The sequence below is a fragment of the Manis pentadactyla genome, chromosome 6, assembly GCF_030020395.1.
Source record: "Manis pentadactyla isolate mManPen7 chromosome 6, mManPen7.hap1, whole genome shotgun sequence".
Classification (NCBI taxonomy): Eukaryota; Metazoa; Chordata; class Mammalia; order Pholidota; family Manidae; genus Manis; species Manis pentadactyla.
Genome location: NC_080024.1, coordinates 61760636 through 61778608, shown reverse-complemented (window position 1 = coordinate 61778608; position 17973 = coordinate 61760636). Strand labels below are relative to the sequence as shown.

Sequence of the window (17973 nt, the reverse complement as noted above, 5' to 3'; positions counted from 1 at the left end):
AAGGAGCCATGGACATACAATGGCGAAATGACAGTCTCTTCAACAGGTGGTGCTGGCAAAACTGGACAGCTACATGTAGGAGAATGAAACTGGACCATTGTCTAACCCCATATACAAAAGTAAACTCAAAATGGATCAAAGACCTGAATGTAAGCCATGAAACCATTAAACTCTTGGAAGAAAACATAGGCGAAAACCTCTTAGACATAAACATGAGTGACCTCTTCTTGAACATATCTCCCCGGGCAAGGAAAACAACAGCAAAAATGAGTAAGTGGGACTATATTAAGCTGAAAAGCTTCTGTACAGCAAAAGACACCATCAATAGAACAAGAAGGATCCCTACAGTATGGGAGAATATATTTGAAAATGACACATCCGATAAAGGCTTGACGTCCAGAATATATAAAGAGCTCACACGCCTCAACAAACAAAAAACAAATAACCCAATTAAAAAATGGGCAGAGGAACTGAACAGAGAGTCCTCCAGAAAAGAAATACAGATGGCCAACAGACACATGAAAAGATGCTCCACATCGCTAATTATCAGAGAAATGCAAATTAAAACTACAATGAGGTATCACCTCACACCAGTAAGGATGGCTGCCATCCAAAAGACAAACAACAACAAATGTTGGTGAGGCTGTGGAGAAAGGGGAACCCTCCTACACTGCTGGTGGGAATGTAAGTTAGTTCAACCATTGTGGAAAGCAGTATGGAGGTATATCAAAATGCTCAAAACAGACTTACCATTTGACCCAGGAATTGCACTCCTAGGAATTTACCCTAAGAACACAGCAATCAAGTTTGAGAAAGACAGATGCACCCCTATGTTTATTGCAGCACTATTTACAATAGCCAAGAATTGGAAGCAACCTAAATGTCCATCAATAGATGAATGGATAAAGAAGATGTGGTACATATACACAATGGAATACTACTCAGCCATAAGAAAAGGGCAAATCCAATCATTTTCAGCAACATGGATGGAGCTGGAGGGTATTATGCTCAGTGAAACAAGCCAAGCGGAGAAAGAGAAATACCAAATGATTTCACTTATCTGTGGAATATAAGAACAAAGGAAAAACTGAAGGAACAAAACAGCAGCAGAATCACAGAACTCAAGAATGGACTAACAGGTACCAAAGGGAAAGGGACTGGGGAGGATGGGTGGGTAGGGAGGGATAAGGGGGGGAGAAGTAGGGGGGTATTAAGATTAACATACATGGGGGGGTAGGAGAAAAGGGAGGGCTGTACAACACAGAGAAGGCAAGTAGTGATTCTACAACATTTTGCTATGCTGATGGACAGTGACTGTAAAGGGGTTTATAGGGGAGACCTGGTGTAGGGGAGAGCCGAGTAAACATAATATTCGTCATGTAAGTGTAGATTAGTGATACCAAAAACAAAGCAAAAAAAAAAAAATGGGCAGTTCCTGTGTGGTAACCTCCAACGAGTTCTACACAAGGGTATAAAGGGCATATAAAAGTGTAGGCAAAGGGTCTGTTTGTGTTTATACAGAGGATCAAAGCCTAATTGGGCTACCCCGAAAATGAACTAAGATACGATATGAAAAAGAACTTCCAACATCTGCACTCTCTGGAAGACTCATGCCAGAAGATGATCATCAAAAAACCCCAACAAAGATCCACACACTGCTACAGCAGTAGATGCACTCATCCCACCAGTTCCTGGACTTGCCATGGGAATGAGGAAGGAGATATCTAAGCTGGCCTGTGCAAACAGTAAAACAACAAATTTGACTGGATCTATACTGTTGGAACTCAACCAAGAATTTGGAGAAGTGCAAATTGTAGCGCTCCAAACTCTTACAACTACAGACTATTTACTGTTAAAAGAACATATGGCATGTGAACAGTCCCCAGGAATGGGTTGTTTTAATTTGTCTGATTTCTCTCAGACTGTTCAAGTTCAGTTGGACAATATCCACCATATCACAGATAAGTTTTCACAAATGCCTAAGGTGCCTTAATGGTTTTCTTGGTTTCACTGGAGATGGCTGGTAATTACAGATATGCTTTGGTTATGTAACTATACTCCTATTATGTTAATGTGTGTGCGCAATTTAAGTAGTAGCTTAAAACCTATATACGCTGAAGTTACTCTACAAGAAGATGTGTCAAAGAAATAATCAATCTTCCCATGTTTTCTTCCGCCTGCTACTTCTATAGCTTTTCTTCTTCCTTCCTAATTACAACCCTTAAATAGAATTCGTGCCTCATACCAAATTTACCGAGTATCATAACTCCTCCAAGTGGTAAAGATACCTCAAGACAAATGCATAGAAGCCACAGGGCATAAATATGCAAAGAAGTAAAAAGCTAACCTTTTCAAACAATAAGGCTTCTCTCTCACTTACCAACTCTACATTTCCCTGTATGGCCCCGGAAGATGACTGGTTAGCCAGAGATGGGTAAGATTCCTCAAGGGAGGAACAACCTAAGACAGGCACAGTCGCAGGGGGGCCATCAGGTGAGAAATTGGGGATCAACAGAGGTGAGGCTTAGAACCTCACCCCCCCTGTTCTGAGAGAAATCTTCTGCATACGTGGATGTTTTATTGCCCTGGTCTAGCTTGGATTAACACATAGTCTACAGGCACACACCTGATCATCTACATTTGCTCTCTTACAACACTAAACTATGTTTTCTACCTTTATCTTGTATCTACCTACCACTTCAGCATTTTATTAAAAATAATAATAATAAAGAGAGAAATGTGGTATCCACATATAAATCAAGTATAAAAACCAAATGAGTATTCATATTTGAACTGACTGTTTAGAGTTCATAATGCATGAGCAAAACCAAAAGTTTCTGTGATGACTGCCCTTGTACTGTTCACCATGTAACTTATTCATTATGTAAGAATTTGTTCTCCATGTAAGAACTTGTTTGTTATGCCTCAGAAGATTGGAGACTGACGAAAATTAGGCTTGGGGTGGATTAATGATTGTGCATTGAGCATTGACTCCCCTATACAGAATTTTATTGTCGTTAACAACCATTTGATCAATAAATATGAGAGATGCCCTCACAAAAAAAAAAAAAAAAAAAAAAAGGACAGACTTCCAATGGTAAAATAAATAAGTAACCAGGATGTAATGTATAGCATAAGGAATATAGTCAAGATATTGTAACAGCTTGGTAGGGTGATAGCTGGAACCTCGAATTATGTATATAAATGTTCTACCACTGTGTTGTACACTTGAAACTAATGTAATGTAATACTGTGCATCAACTACCCTTCAATAAAAAATAATTATTTAAAAAAACAAACAAATAAATAAATAAATAAGCCGCAGGGATGACAAATGTAGCATAGGGACTATAGTCAATAATATGTTAGTAAGTTAGTATGATAACAGATGGTAGTTAGATTTATCATGGTGATAACTGAATAATGCATACAAATGTCAAATTACTATATTGTATACCTGAACCTACTATATTATTGCATGTCAACTATAATAAAAAGATTTCATATTATTTTTTATGGTAACATAGCACAGTGGAATCACTGTAACAGTATCTCATCATTATTTATGCACTTACTTATCCTTTTTTTAAGTATTTAGGTTTGATCTCTATTATACACAATGCTTTGCGACAAAATCTTTGGGCATATCCATGATTACTCCCTTAGTATAAACTTATGACTGTAATATTAGTAGAACAAACTTCAACAAATAAAGAAAGGTAGTGTTTTCCTAACATTCTATAATTCTTTAGTTCTCAACTCTGACAATACATCAGAAATAGTTCACTAACTTCATTATCTTTTGAGGTATCATACATGGTGAAAGTTACTGATTCTCACTATAATCTTATCATAGACTTCAGTGCTTTCTGATATTCTTAGATACAGGATTTAAGAAAATAAAAATACTATTTACCAATATTTGTTTTTACACTTATATTGTCAGTCTGAAAGGAAAAACCAGAAACATCTTTTTTCCATAAAGACTAAAGCAAAGAATTAATTCAGTCTGCTAGTAATTTCTCATCATGAACATATCCTTTACAGTACACCAGTAACTCTTTCTTCAGCCATTCCAATTACTCTGAGAATGAATTTAGTGTGGAGTACAAAGGAAAACATTAGCCTTCTGAAGAATATTATGTGATATTCAGTGTTTGAAAAGCCTAAATTTTAAGTTTCCTTCCAATTAAAATCACACATTTTAATCTAAAAATCATTTGGAATTTCACCAAATTAACATATTACATATTTTCATTCTTCCATGTTTCCTTCCAGTCCTAACCAATATGCATGCAGTTTTATATTATTAGAATCATAATGTAGATTCAATTAGTATTCCTTAATTCACTAACTACATCAACAGTTAATTTTGCCATTCCCTTAGTGCTGGATATTTAGTTTACAACAGTGAAATATTAGAAGTTATGTTGATACAGACATTTTCTTTAAAAAAAAATTCAGCACATCACTATCTTTTCTTCTCCTTTCTTCTATCCGCCTTCCAAAGAAACCCACCACACACCACACACACACCCCCTTAATATTCTATGGCATCATTTTTGCCTATAACTGTTTTCCCAAACTTTCAGATCATGACCATTATCTAGGTGTGAGATTTTCAGTCTTCTCAGAACTCTGCTTCAGCAGGTCTGGGATAGGGGCTTGGGAACCAGTATCTTTAACAAAATACTTAAGTGATCCTTTACATTAGGAAAGTTTGGGAAACACTGGCTGCAGCCTCAGCAGTCAAACTTTCTTTGAGTCATTCAAATCTGGTCCTACTAGTTCACAGTCATCCCAAATCCAGTTTCTGTCTTTGTTTTTCTTTTCTTTTTTTTTTAATTTTGGTATAATTAATCTACAATTACATGAAAGACATTATGTTTACCAGGCTCCCCCCTTCACCAAGTCCCCCCCACATACCCCTTCACAGTCACTGTCCATCAGCACACTTTCTATCCCTTTTTCTCTCTCTTCTTCTTCTGGTACTCCTATGATGCGAATATTGTTCCTTTTGGCTTGGTCACACAGTTCTCTTAATATTCTTTCATTCCTGGAGATCCTTTTATCTCTCTCTGCATCAGCTTCTCTGCATTCCTGTTCTCTGATTTCTAGTCCATTAATGGTCTCTTGCATCTCATCCATTCTGCTTTGAAGTCCTTCCAGAGATTGTTTTATTTCTGTATTCTCCCTCCTTAGTTCTTGCATATTTCTCTGCAAGTCCATCAGCATGGTTATGACTTTTGTTTTGAATTCTTTTTCAGGAAGATTGGTTAAATCTACCTCCCCAGATTCCTTCTCAGGAGAGGATGTGGAAGGTGTCTGGGTTAGCCTGGTCTGGATCAAATTTTTTTGCCTTTTCATGTTGATAGATGCAGTGGTATGCTATTGACTTGTCTGTCAGCTGGGAGAGCCTAGACCTTTTCCACTTGCTCCTGGCCTTTCTTTACTGGGACAGCGGCGACCCCTAGCGGCTTGTGTTGGGCAATTGTGCGTAGACTGGGTCTGTTCCTTGTCCAGCTGCTATGGAGGAAGCTCCCTTGCTGTGGGCGTGGCCAGCCTCAGGCTGCTACTCTGCTATGGCGGGGCGACAGAGGGGGACGGACGGGGGGACTGTTTATCGCTGTGAGGGGGTCTCAGAGCTGCTGCCCAGGGGGTTAGGGCGCCTGGAGTTCCCCGGGATTCCCAGCTTCTGGGCTAAGTGTCCCAGGATGCTTCCGTCCACCTGTGGGGTCCCTGTCCCTTTAAGACTTTAAAAAAGCACTTTCTTTTCTTTGTCACAGGGGCGCCAGCTGCAGGGACCCACTCACAGGTCTTACTGTCCTGTTTCCCTAATTTCCAGCACCCCACGCACGCCCTGTGTCTGCCCTCCGGTGCGGTTGGTTAGGGCTGAGTGTTTAGCAGTCCTGGGCTCCCTCTCCCTCCCGCTCCGACTCCTCTCCTCCCACCGGGAGCTGGGGGGAGGGGCGCTCGGGTCCTGCTGGGCCGCGACTTGTATCTTACCCCCTTCGAGAGGCGCTGGGTTCTCGCAGGTGTGGATGTGGTCTGGCTGTTGTCCTGTGTCTTCTGGTCTCTCTTTTAGGAAGAGTTGTATTTGCTGTATTTTCAAAAATATATATGTTTTTGGGAGGAGATTCCCACTGTCCTACTCACGCCGCCATCTTGGCTCCACTGTCCTTGTTTTTCTTCTGCTCTTTCTTTTCATCAAGCTTCCTTTCTGCCCATCTAAATCTCAATAATTCTTCAAAGGTCATTTTAAGTCCCACCTCCTCTATTTACTACATAATTTTACACTTATTTTCTATTAAATAGATTCTTAGATAATACTCTTGTTTTTCTGACTAGATTGTAAACTGAGTTATTCTTTGTTTCTTATATGATACTAATTTAATGTTTCTGAGTAGACTGTAAACTAGGGTACAGGCCATTTCTTCTGTGAGCTTGGAACCCACAAGTTCAAAAAACACAACTTATGACTGATACACAGGATGTCAAATACCTAGTTGCTAAATGTGATTACCTCACAAACTACAAAATTAGTTCAAAGAATTGATTTTCATATAGGGCTCTTAATTCAGTGAGCCATCCTTTTACCATCAAAGGCAGAGCTTAAAAAATCTTATAGATTTAGAAATTGACTCAATTCTAGAAGGCCATTTTAGCTTTAAACACAGAATGCCTTACATACTTTTAAACAATACTGCTTCTTAACTTTTTTTTAACTTGATATATTCTGGTATATTTTATATGTCAACATAGATCTATAGCTCTATTCATGTATCTGTAGCTTATGGCTAGATGGTATTCCATTTTGGGGAGATGCACTTTATTTTTTTAAAATATTTATAAAGTGCTTAGTATGTACCAGGTACTATTCCAAGCAGCACACATATATTAACTCATTTAGTTCTCATAACAACCTTAGGAGGCAGATACAAGTATAATACCTATTTTACAGACATTAGCAAACTGAGGTATAGAGTGGGTAGGTAGCTTGCTTAGTTACATGGCTATTAAGCAGCAGAGCACGGGTTCCAAATCAGGCATCTGTGTAGCTTCATAGCTCCACAGTCTATGCTCTTAACCACTAAGTACAATGCTTCTCAGAATTTATGGTTCCCTCTGTGTGGAAGGCTGCTCCTTCTGCCTAAGATGACAAAGCTCTTCGCCCAGGTCTTTCAGGGCTGCATCTTTCCTGTTATTTAAATCTCAGCTGAACATCACTTCCCCAGAGGGGCCCTTCCTAACCACTTAATCTAAAGTACTTCCCATTTAGTTCTTACATAGTATCCAATTTACTTTTCATCATATAGAACTTAAAAATCTCTAGTATTTTCTTAGTTCTTAGTTTATTTTGTGCCATTCCCAATATACTGAAAGTAAGGACCTTTTCTGTCTTGATATTGTATTCCTAGAGCCTAGAAAAATGAGAGTAAGTGCTCCATAAATGACTGTTGAAAAAATGAGTAGTTTATTTTACCAACCCCTCACTGGTGCACATTTAGGGTTGTTTCTAATCTTTCATTACTATAAACCTTAGAGCATTTACCTTATCATTTTCTTACTATAAATTCCTGGAAGATTAATTTCTAGGTAAAAAGATGTACATGTTTTTAAGGCTTTTGATACCTATCATCAAATTACTCTTCAGAAAGGCTGCTCCAACTTATCAACAGGGGATTAGAACATTCATTTTACCACACTTGCTCTACCACCAGATGCATAGTTATTTTAAATCTTTGCCGGCTTTGATAGGCAAAAAGATAATATACTGTTTTAGTTTCCATTCCTTTGGTTGTTAATGTTGCTGAAAATGTTCTCATAGGTTTAATGGACATTTGAATTCCTCTTCTTATAAGCCAACTATATTTGTATCCTTTGCTCCTATATGTTTGTATGTTCATTTTTTTCACAGTGACTTGAAAGAATATTTTACATATTAAGGATATTAACTATAGTATTACCCTCTACCAACCCACTGCTCAATGCATTTAGATAGAAAGAGTCACTTGTAGACTTCTCAAGCTTGGTTATTCATGTGTTAAAAACTTGACAGGAGTCAAAATCTTGAGCATTTTTCTACTTCATTCACTTTATTTGAAAAAGTTCATTTGATTGAAGAATGAACACTACTACAGTAAAACCCTACCACAAGTGGGTCCAGAAACTGTGTAAGATGAATGACAGTTATTGTAAGGTTAATGAATATAGAAAGATGGCTGGAGAAGAGCCAATAATCATTCATTTATATTTGACTCATTGTTTGCAATACTCTTAAAAATAGGTTAACTAAATAGCACAAGTTCTTTTGGTAGTTGTTAGTAGACTTCCTAATATAGACTCAAGAGAAAGCAGGTCTGTTGATTATTAAGTATAGGGCTAAGTCTGAAGTCTATCCTACTTAATTCTCTCAGAAGCAGGATCACACTAAGAAGAGGCTGTGGAACAAGGGCAGCTGCTACAATTGCCCACCCCCAGCCAACACAGGAGTCATGTGACTGTAAGGGCACCAGAGGCTGGAGTGAAGGAAAAGATGAGAAACATGTAACCCCTTCTAGAAAACAAAATATACCTTTGAAATGTAAGAACAAATCCCTTTTGACTAATAGCATTAGTGTTAGAAATATCAGAGCCAGTGGGTTCCCCACATATATCCTACTCCACCCCATTTGCTTGGGAGCCTTTTTTCTTTTGGGGCTCTCTCCCTTCTCTTACCAGCTGGGGGAGGGAGCAACAGGATGTAGGTTTTAAGTGGAATGTTCTTGCATAAGATATTGCCAGCCAAGGTGTGTACCAATATTCTCTTACCCCTGAGCAAACAGTTTTTTCATCTACTTAATATGGGGCTACTTAACCTTTTTTAGAGCATTAAGAATTTTTAAGAAATTAATTGTAATATAATATATACTTCTACCCATTCTGACATCCATAACACCATTAAAGTACTAGTATCAAATTTGATAATGGATCAAATTCCTAAACTCCTACTGATAAGGAAAATATTCAACACAGCGGTCAGGGACAGCAGTCTAGTCCAGGTAGCTCCCTTCTGCTGCTCTTCTTAGCAAAGACAATAGAAACTCCCTTAACTTCCCTCTCCCCTTCACTCCCCGCTCTGCCAGGCACTTACTCCCCCTTGCTTGCTCGGTTGCTGTGCACGTAGGAATGTTACAGATACAGAAGCAGAAAGATATATGTTGCTCCCTTTGCCTTTGTTCAGGGCTCAGACTTTTGGGAGATTACTCCTCTCTGAGACCGCCAGTGTGAAATAAAGCTTCAACACTCCAAGACCTCCGAGTGCCGCTTGGTTCTTCCGTCAGTGATCTTGTCCAGGCTTTCCAGTATTTTCCATAACACTACTATGAGAAATGGCATCTTGAATCCTACAGTCTGCATCTGGTTTGCTGGAAGGAGAATTCTAGCTATAGAATGCTGTCAGCCATATGCTGATTGAGAATGAACTCTGGATTCAGAGGTGCAGTGGAAGCCATGGGAAGTCTAATGAGGTGCAGCAAACACCTAGATTAACTGAGATGATGGGCCGTCCTGCTGGTAATTTGCTTCTATACAGCAACTATTTTTATATGTCCTATATACTGGGGTTTCAAGTAAGATTTCTCTAAAAAAAAGTGAAGGTTCTATAGCTACTTTAAAAATGCTGAAAATTTCTTGAGTTATCTTTATTATCTTTATTTTAAAATGAAGAGTTGAAGCTCATAGAAGTGAAAATGACTTAGAGGTAACAGGTTATTTCCACTATGATTTATTATGAATTATAGTTGAATTAGTGTGGCTGCCTCAATAATATACTAACAAGATGCTGATGATGTTATAACTTCTCAGTTTTAATATCTTTTTATAAAAAGAACCCAAATGTTCCAAACCAAATTAGACCAATAATTATTAAATAGACAATAGTATGTAGAAGGGTAAATAACTTTCAAATAAAAACCAATTTTAACATATTTAATTTTTTTTTAAACTGTTTTGATTTTTATCTCTGAACTAAAAAGAGGTGACTGCTGAGACTTCCAGCCCACCCTACTTTTACAATACAGGAGGACATGAATATGAGGAATAACCATTTCTCCCTTCAATTTTTAGGTTATTAACCTCATAAACTATGTTTAATATACCTTTTACTTTTAAAATTAAGTTCATGGGGCCCTTGGCTAGAAAAATTAAATTTAATTCCAATACACAGCACTTCATATTCAAAATATCTGATCAGAGTTTATCATTGACCACCATATTTTGGGAATGTGACATAGTCCAAAACCAAACCAAATCAAACCAAAATAATACCTGAAGAGATAAAAGAAAAACATTATCTTATCTTTCCTTGTTTATCTTTGATATAAGCTCTAAAACTAATAAATAAACCATGTTTAGTGCCTACCTGAGCCATCAGTGGGAACTGAACTTGCATTGATTCCAGAAAGACCAAACAAAGGACATTCTCGATCTGTGTTGACATGACCCCATTTATGACATTTAATGCACCTCACATTTCGAACCTGAGAAGTAGTAAATATTATTTTAGCTATTAAAATACTAAGAATCTAACCAATGTTCAATCTATTCCTTGGTAGGGCTTAAGTTAAATTACTCTCATTTCTAACAGATCTCCAGGGAAAGAGATGTCATAATTATATTTGGTAATTTAATACAAATAGTAAAATCTTTTACTATAAATTCTGCCTAAAAGCTAGGATGGATTTGATTTCTTCTGATTCTTACTTGGTAGCAATAAAACCATGTCATCCCAAAAGAAAGGCAAAATTTCAAAAAAGAATTATATTATGGCTTAAACTTAAATTCTCCAATTTTAAAAAGTTAACCTTTGAAGTTCAATTTCCTAAAATGGGTTGATAAACTTTCTGTGAAGGGCCAAACAGTCAATATTTTAGGCTTTATGGGCCAGAGGTCTCTGTTGCAACTACTCAACTCTGCCAATGTAACAGGAAGGCAACCACAGACAGTATGTAAATAAATAATCCAGGCAGTGTTCTAAGCAATGTTATTTATAAGAAGAATATGGCCCTCTGGTGATAGCTTGTCCTGGTTCTAACAAACAGTTTTACATCTTTTCTTCACTTTGAGCTAATTCTCTCAATTTCTTGAAAATTCAAGAGACCATTATTAGAACCATCACTATAAAACTTTTGATTCCTATCTTCTATCAGTCTACTATATTTAGTGTTTCTCTCCTAAAGCGTCTATTACCTAATACAAATAGAAGTCATAAAGCCCTTTTTCAGCTTGAATACCATTTGGACAACATAAAGAAGAAGTATTTATTAAATAAAAACTACTGCAAGAGAGTAAAATATGTGTCACTTGCCTGAATACCAAAGGGCTGATCTCTGATGTTCATGTCATCTTTGGCATATCTATTAAGCAGAGAAAATGTACAAACACAATATTAAGAATAATTTAATAAATTAATAGTAATTTTGAAGAAGTTTTGTAGTTCTAAGTATATTACAAAAAGTAACTTCAATAAACATATAGAACTATAACATCTATCTAGCATTTCAAACAGCAATTCATCGAGTATCCAATCTGATGACTTCTGATAAAAAAACATGAAAATGTGTATCAAGCTAAAGACTATGATCAAGAAAATTAGTGGCACAAGACAAATCATTTAAAATACATTTTCACATTAATTGCCTTCTCTAATTAATGAAAAGGCAATGTAAGATGGGCTATCAGATAAATTTAATGATGTGTATTTTATCTCAAAAGAAAATCAGTTCTTACTTTTCTCGTGGGGCTCCTTTCTGCCATTCAAATTTGTATTCAGTCTCTCCTTCTGTTTCTTCTTTCTAGAAACATTCATTAAAAAGTCTTTCAATTTTTCCATAAAATTACAATCTATTGCAAGTAAATCCAAATATGAAAATAGTACTTACCTCTTTGTTTTCTTGATTGTGTATCAAAAATATGGGGGGAGAAAAGGTAGGTCAAGTTAAAAACTTCAACATTAAAGTCTATTGCCATATATCATACTATGATATCATGGTATTTAATTGTTAATTTGTAAGAATTTATTGGTTAACTTTTTTCCTCTTTCAAAAAATAAAATTCAAATCACTGAAGGATAAAATACAATACTGAACAAGAGATAGTATTTAATAAGCATGTTAACTACTAATAGTTAAACTTTTATATTTTTCACTGATAGTCAATATGCTCTTTACAAGTATATTCAGTAAGAAGAACTAAAGATAGATATACACAAATTATAAAAGAATAAATGTACTTCTGCTGATGTTGAGGGTTTTTTTACCTCCCCAAAGAACAAGGCAGGAAATATTACTAGATTAGACAAATATTTTAGTTTTAATCTACTGTACTGATTATAGTATTTAAAAATTATCTTTATAGAATAATAGAGATTTTAAAAGATGAACAAATTTTTTTAGATGTCTGTCATAACAGTTCTCAATCTTTAGTTGCAAATACATCAAGACCTAAAAAAGAGAAATGAGGAAGTACCTTTTTTAGCTCCTGGTGGGGCTTCATACATGAAATTAAGGCCATTCTTTACACGTTCATCTCCCATGAGCAATCTAAATGAAATAAGGCATAAAGTTAATCTTATGTAGGAGAAAAAAATTACAGAATAACTGTCCCTCCACTCCCGAAAACTCTAATGGAATTAAAACAAAAGATTTTTTGTTAGAGATAATGTTCCAATAGTTCCCTCCACTGATTAGATGACATCTACAATATCTGAATGGAAATTCAAACAGTGCTGCCTCTTTAGTAATTGGTTGTTAAGTTTTGGGACTTTCTCATTACCTAAGAGATACTGGTCTTCCCAACAGAATGGGGGAAAATTACCATGGTCACTCTCACATGCTTTTCTTAAACTCTGAAATGGTATGGAAATAGTGACAGCTTTGGAATCCTATATGCCAGCACAAATTTGGAATTAAGTTAAATAGTGTCAACATATTTTTCTTAATTGTGAGGGATCTAACAGCTTTGGAAAAATGAATCTCTCTGGAATTTCTTTCGAAAGTCAAATCTAATTAGTGCTTGCAAGAGTCAACGTCAATAGGAGAATCAAATTCTTTAATAAGGCCAATGAAATGAGAATAGTTTAAAGATATTCTACAACAGGTTAATTACATGGAATTACGATGGAATCAATGTCTGCTGCACCTCAAAAATTATTTTCTTTTCAGTTGTTTTAACACTGAAACATTTGGGTTCAGTGTTCAGAGCAATATATATGCTGTGCTTTTTATAGAAAAAGGTCTGCAACAAACTGAATGACTGGTTGAGTGAAAACTTTAATTCATGAAATCTAACTGAAATACTGATTATAAAGAAGACCTAAAGAGTGAATATAATTTCCTCTAATATTTAGAAAAGTCAACCACAAAGGATATACCACATAATAATAATTCCTCTTTTCTTATTTCCATTGGAGTTTATAAAGAACTGTAAAAAAAAAAAAAAGGAGAACAAAAGGATGACAGGATCTATATCCATAAAATGGAATGAACTACTGATAAACGCTACAACATGGACAGACTTCAAAAACATTACACTAAGTGAAAGAAGCCAGTCACAAAAGACCACATATCATGTGATCCCATTTACACGGAACAGGCAAATCTATAGAAACAGAAAGGAAATTAGGGTTGAGAGGAAGAAGGGGAGACAGGGTGTGGAAATAGGGAGTGACTCTAATGAGTACAAGATTTCTTTTTTGATGATGAAAATATTCTGAAATTAGTTTATGGTGTTGGCTCCAAAACTCTGTAATTATACTTAAAACCAACATACTTTAAAGAACTGTGTAAATTATATTAATTAACACCATTTTAAAAATTAAAATCACACACATGACAAACTGAACATTACTAGTTATTAGTGAAATGTAAGTCAAAACCATGAGATACCACTTCACACTCATTAAAATGACTACTATTAAAAAGGGGGAAAATATCAAATGTTGGCAAGGATGTAGAGCAATTGGAACTCTAGTGCATCACTCACTGGTAGGAATGTAAAAATGGTGCAGCACAGTAGAAAACAGTTTGGTGGTTCTTCAAAAGCCAAACATAGAATTACCATATGATTCACCAATTCTACTCCTAGGTATGTACCCGAAGGGACTTGAACAGATCTTTGCATGCCAATGTTTACAGCAGCAGTGTTATTCACAATTGCAAACAGGTAGAAGCAACCCAAGAGTCCACTGATGGATAAATGGGTAAATAAAATGTGGCAGATACAGATAAGAAAGTATTATTTAGTCATAAAAAGTAGTAAGTTATCATAAAGGCTACAATACAGATGAATCTTGAACACATTATGCTAAGTGAAATTAAGCCATACACAAAAGGATAAATATGATTCCACTTATCTGAAGTTCCTGTAATAGGCAAACTCATAGAGACAGAAAACAGAATAGTGGTTACTGAAGGGAGAGGGTAGAGGGAGTTAATATTTAATGGGTACAGAGTTTCTATTTGGTGTAATGGAGTAAGCTTTGGAAATAGTGATGACGGTGTACAACACAGTGAATGTAATTAATGCCACTAAACTGTACACTTAAAAATTATAAATTATTTCATTTATATTGAGACAAAAGTAACCGAAAATCAAAACTGGAAGATCAGTTGCTATTTCAAGCAAAATTCAACAGGTAAAAAATTCAACAGAAAGGGTAAAGCTATGGTATTGGCATTTTTAACTTGCCCTAAAAACCTGTACACATTCTTTTTTTTCCTATTGACTCTATGCAGAGTGAATGTACAAATTTTTGATTTCCATCAAATCCTTTTATTTATCCAGTCAGAATAAATGTGATTGTCTCTTTTAAAAAAGTACATAGGGATCAATAACTTGTGAGCAAGTCCCAAGTTAGACAAAGCTTAGAAAAACAATAAAAGTATACTCAAACCACTTTGTACATATCCCTTACTAGGTTTCTTTGAGGCTAGAGAGAAAAAACATGTCACACTTTTACAGGCCTCTATACCACCATTTGTTGTCTTGCATGAAGTGGGTATCCAATAAAGTTTAACCAGATTAAATAAAAAATTAGTGAGAAAAGTACTTAATTGAATTAAAAGTTTTATTTAGTTTTGCTCTTAATATACCATATTTTAGAGTGAATTTAGCAATAGGTTAGTATTACTTAGCTTAAGTTCCACATCTTGATGAAAAACAGGACTGAATGGAAGAAGAGTACAGTCTATATTACAAAAACACCACTATTCACTTGCTTGAGTAACCAAGAGAAACCAGAAAATAACAGAGTTAGACTTGCAAATACCAACATAAACTGATAATAGCTAAAAGGCAGGTACTACGCTGTAATAAACCAATGAAGAACTCTAGCCATGACCTGCCAATGATACGCAGGTCAAATAGAGACACTTCACTTTACATCTTGAAGCTGTCCTGTGTGTCTTTTCACTTTAGGGCCTGTTCAAGAAGTGACTCTTAAGAGGTCTCAGTAGCTTGAGTACACTTTCATTGTTCTTCTAAGCTTTGTCTAACATGGGACTTGCTCATAAACTGTATGTGGAGTCATATCAATCTATATTTTGTGTGAATTATTGGTAAGATTGGAAAAAGTGACCATTATAGATACAAGAAGTACACAGATAAAGACAGTTTACAGGGAGTAGAATCCTATGATTAGAACATTCAATTCAAAAAAGCTAATTTAATATATGACTGAGTAAGGAATTATTCTCATGCAACTAATTACACCAGCACAGTAGAAATTTCTTACCTATTATCATATGATTCTTGTTCTTTAAGATACTGTTGCATTAATTCTTCTTGCTTCTTCTTATCATATGATATTTTCTGTTCTGCCATCCATACCTAAATAAATGAAGTAAAAATTTTAAATAGGAAATTTACTTTTCTTTTATAATAAAATATAAAATGTTACTGTATCTAATTAACAATACTATCTATTTTGGTCATAATGACACCACTACAAAGTAACAGGTGAAGATCTGATTTGTATTTTGGTACAAGTCCTTAAATCCAACCATTTGAAATAGCTAAACTTTCCAGCAAAAATGTCAAACTTGAGATCCACTTAAAACACCTGTGACACAATAACTTCTTGCATTCAGTATCTGTGTTATCCAGAGAGAAGAGAAGGAACATCTGGAAAACACACAGGATACAACCAGTTGGGTTAAACAATGCCTATGGTACCAATAGTTGTCACTGATTGTCCAAGAAAGGAGAAATAGAGGAAAAGGAGGCAAAAAAAGGAAGGGAAAGGTACTGTAGAAAAAAGGGAAGCAACGACAGGAAGCACAGATAAGACAAAGATGCATCAGATGCCCTGTAGTTGCTCAAGGGCACCAACACCATATGCTAAATTCTGAAAATCATAGAAGTGGTGAAAGTATTATTCCAGGTTTAAAAGGTATCTTCCTACCACTTTTAGAATAAAGAACAAAGTGCTTGATGTCCCTTCAACATAAACAGCAAGCCAAAACTTTCTCTCCAAACATGCTAAGTTTCAAGAAGGTAAATTTGAGGACAAACACATTGAAAAAATTGTAATTATTAACTGTGGGTAAGGGAGATAAGTGTGGAGGGGAGTATATGGGACAAGACTGACATTATTCAATTTCAGAAACAAAACAGGAATACTTATAAGTATTTTAGTAGTACTGAGATAGGAAAGTTCTATGGGGACACAGTTTGAGATGTGGTCAGATTCAGATGAAGAAAAAAGCAAAAACAGAAATGAAAAGAGAACCCTTCAGGGACAGTATATACCAGAAATTTCTTTTGGTGTAAGTTCCTGCAAGTTTCTTCACTGGCTTCATACTTACCAATGTAATGTTGTAGAAGAAAAATCTACACTTGGGATTGGCAGTAAAAGGCATATGTTTGGAATTTTCACTGTAGCTCAAAATGCAAACAGTTGCACCAGAGAAATGCAAGTTTTTGTTGTATGGTAAAATAACATTTTAACTTTCTAATGAATAACATATTACTTCTAACAGAATAACTACCATGTACAAAATTAACACACAGAAATCTATTGTATTCCTATATACTAACAACAAACTAGCAGAAAGAGAAATTAGGAAAAAAATTCCCTTTACAACTGCATCAAAAAGAATAAAACACCTAGGAATAAACCTAACCAAAGAGGTGAAAGACCTTTACTTTGCAAATTATAAGACACTCATGTGAGAGAGAAAAAAGACACAAATAAATGGAAATCTATCCTGTGAATATGAATAGGAAGAATTAATACTGTCAAATGGCCATCCTGCCCAAAACAATTTACAGATTCAATACAATCCTTATCAAAATTCCAACAGCATTTTTCAATGAACTAAGACAAACAGTTCTAAAATTCATATGGAACCACAAAAGATCCCAAATCACAAAAGCTGTTCTGAGAAAGACAAATAAAGCTGAGGGTATTACAGTCCCTGACTTTAAGCTACACTACAAAGCTACAGTATCAAAACAGTATCGTACTAGCACAAGAACAGACTCAGAGATCAATGAAACAGAATACAGAGCCCAGAAACAAACCCACACATGTATGGTCAGTTAATAAATGATAAAGGAGCCATGCATATACAATGGGGAAAGACAGCCTCCTCAACAACTGGTGTTGAGAAAACCAGACAGCTTTATGCAAGAGAATGGAACTGGATTACTGTCTAACTCCATACATAAAAGTAAACTCAAAATAGATGAAAGAACTTCCCATACAATGAGTCATAAGAAATACGTATTTGGGCATTTAGGTGACCAAATATATATTTCCCAGGTATATCTGGTCTTCATCCACAGTTCCTGAAAATACTGCAAAATCTTAAAGGTGAAATGGGTATTCTGTCACGTTAGTGAGACTTTTGGACCCTACCCAAGGGCAGGGACTGGAGGCTGAATCAGCCAATGGCCAATAATTTAGTCAATCATGACTATGCAATGAAACTC

At 35.7% G+C, this 17973-nt stretch overlaps 1 protein-coding gene across 1 annotated transcript in view; it reads right to left on the bottom strand.

The window, feature by feature from the left end:
* The window catches only part of CIR1 (corepressor interacting with RBPJ, CIR1), a 62353-nt gene that overhangs the window by 33818 nt on the left and 10562 nt on the right, over positions 1-17973 (bottom strand). The window contains exons 2-7 of the mRNA XM_057503895.1: positions 15773-15867; positions 12508-12581; positions 11918-11932; positions 11770-11827; positions 11348-11396; positions 10403-10520 (exon numbers count right to left, since the gene is read on the bottom strand). Coding sequence (XP_057359878.1) covers positions 10403-10520; positions 11348-11396; positions 11770-11827; positions 11918-11932; positions 12508-12581; positions 15773-15867 — 409 coding nt within the window. The remainder of the gene's footprint in view (positions 1-10402; positions 10521-11347; positions 11397-11769; positions 11828-11917; positions 11933-12507; positions 12582-15772; positions 15868-17973) is intronic.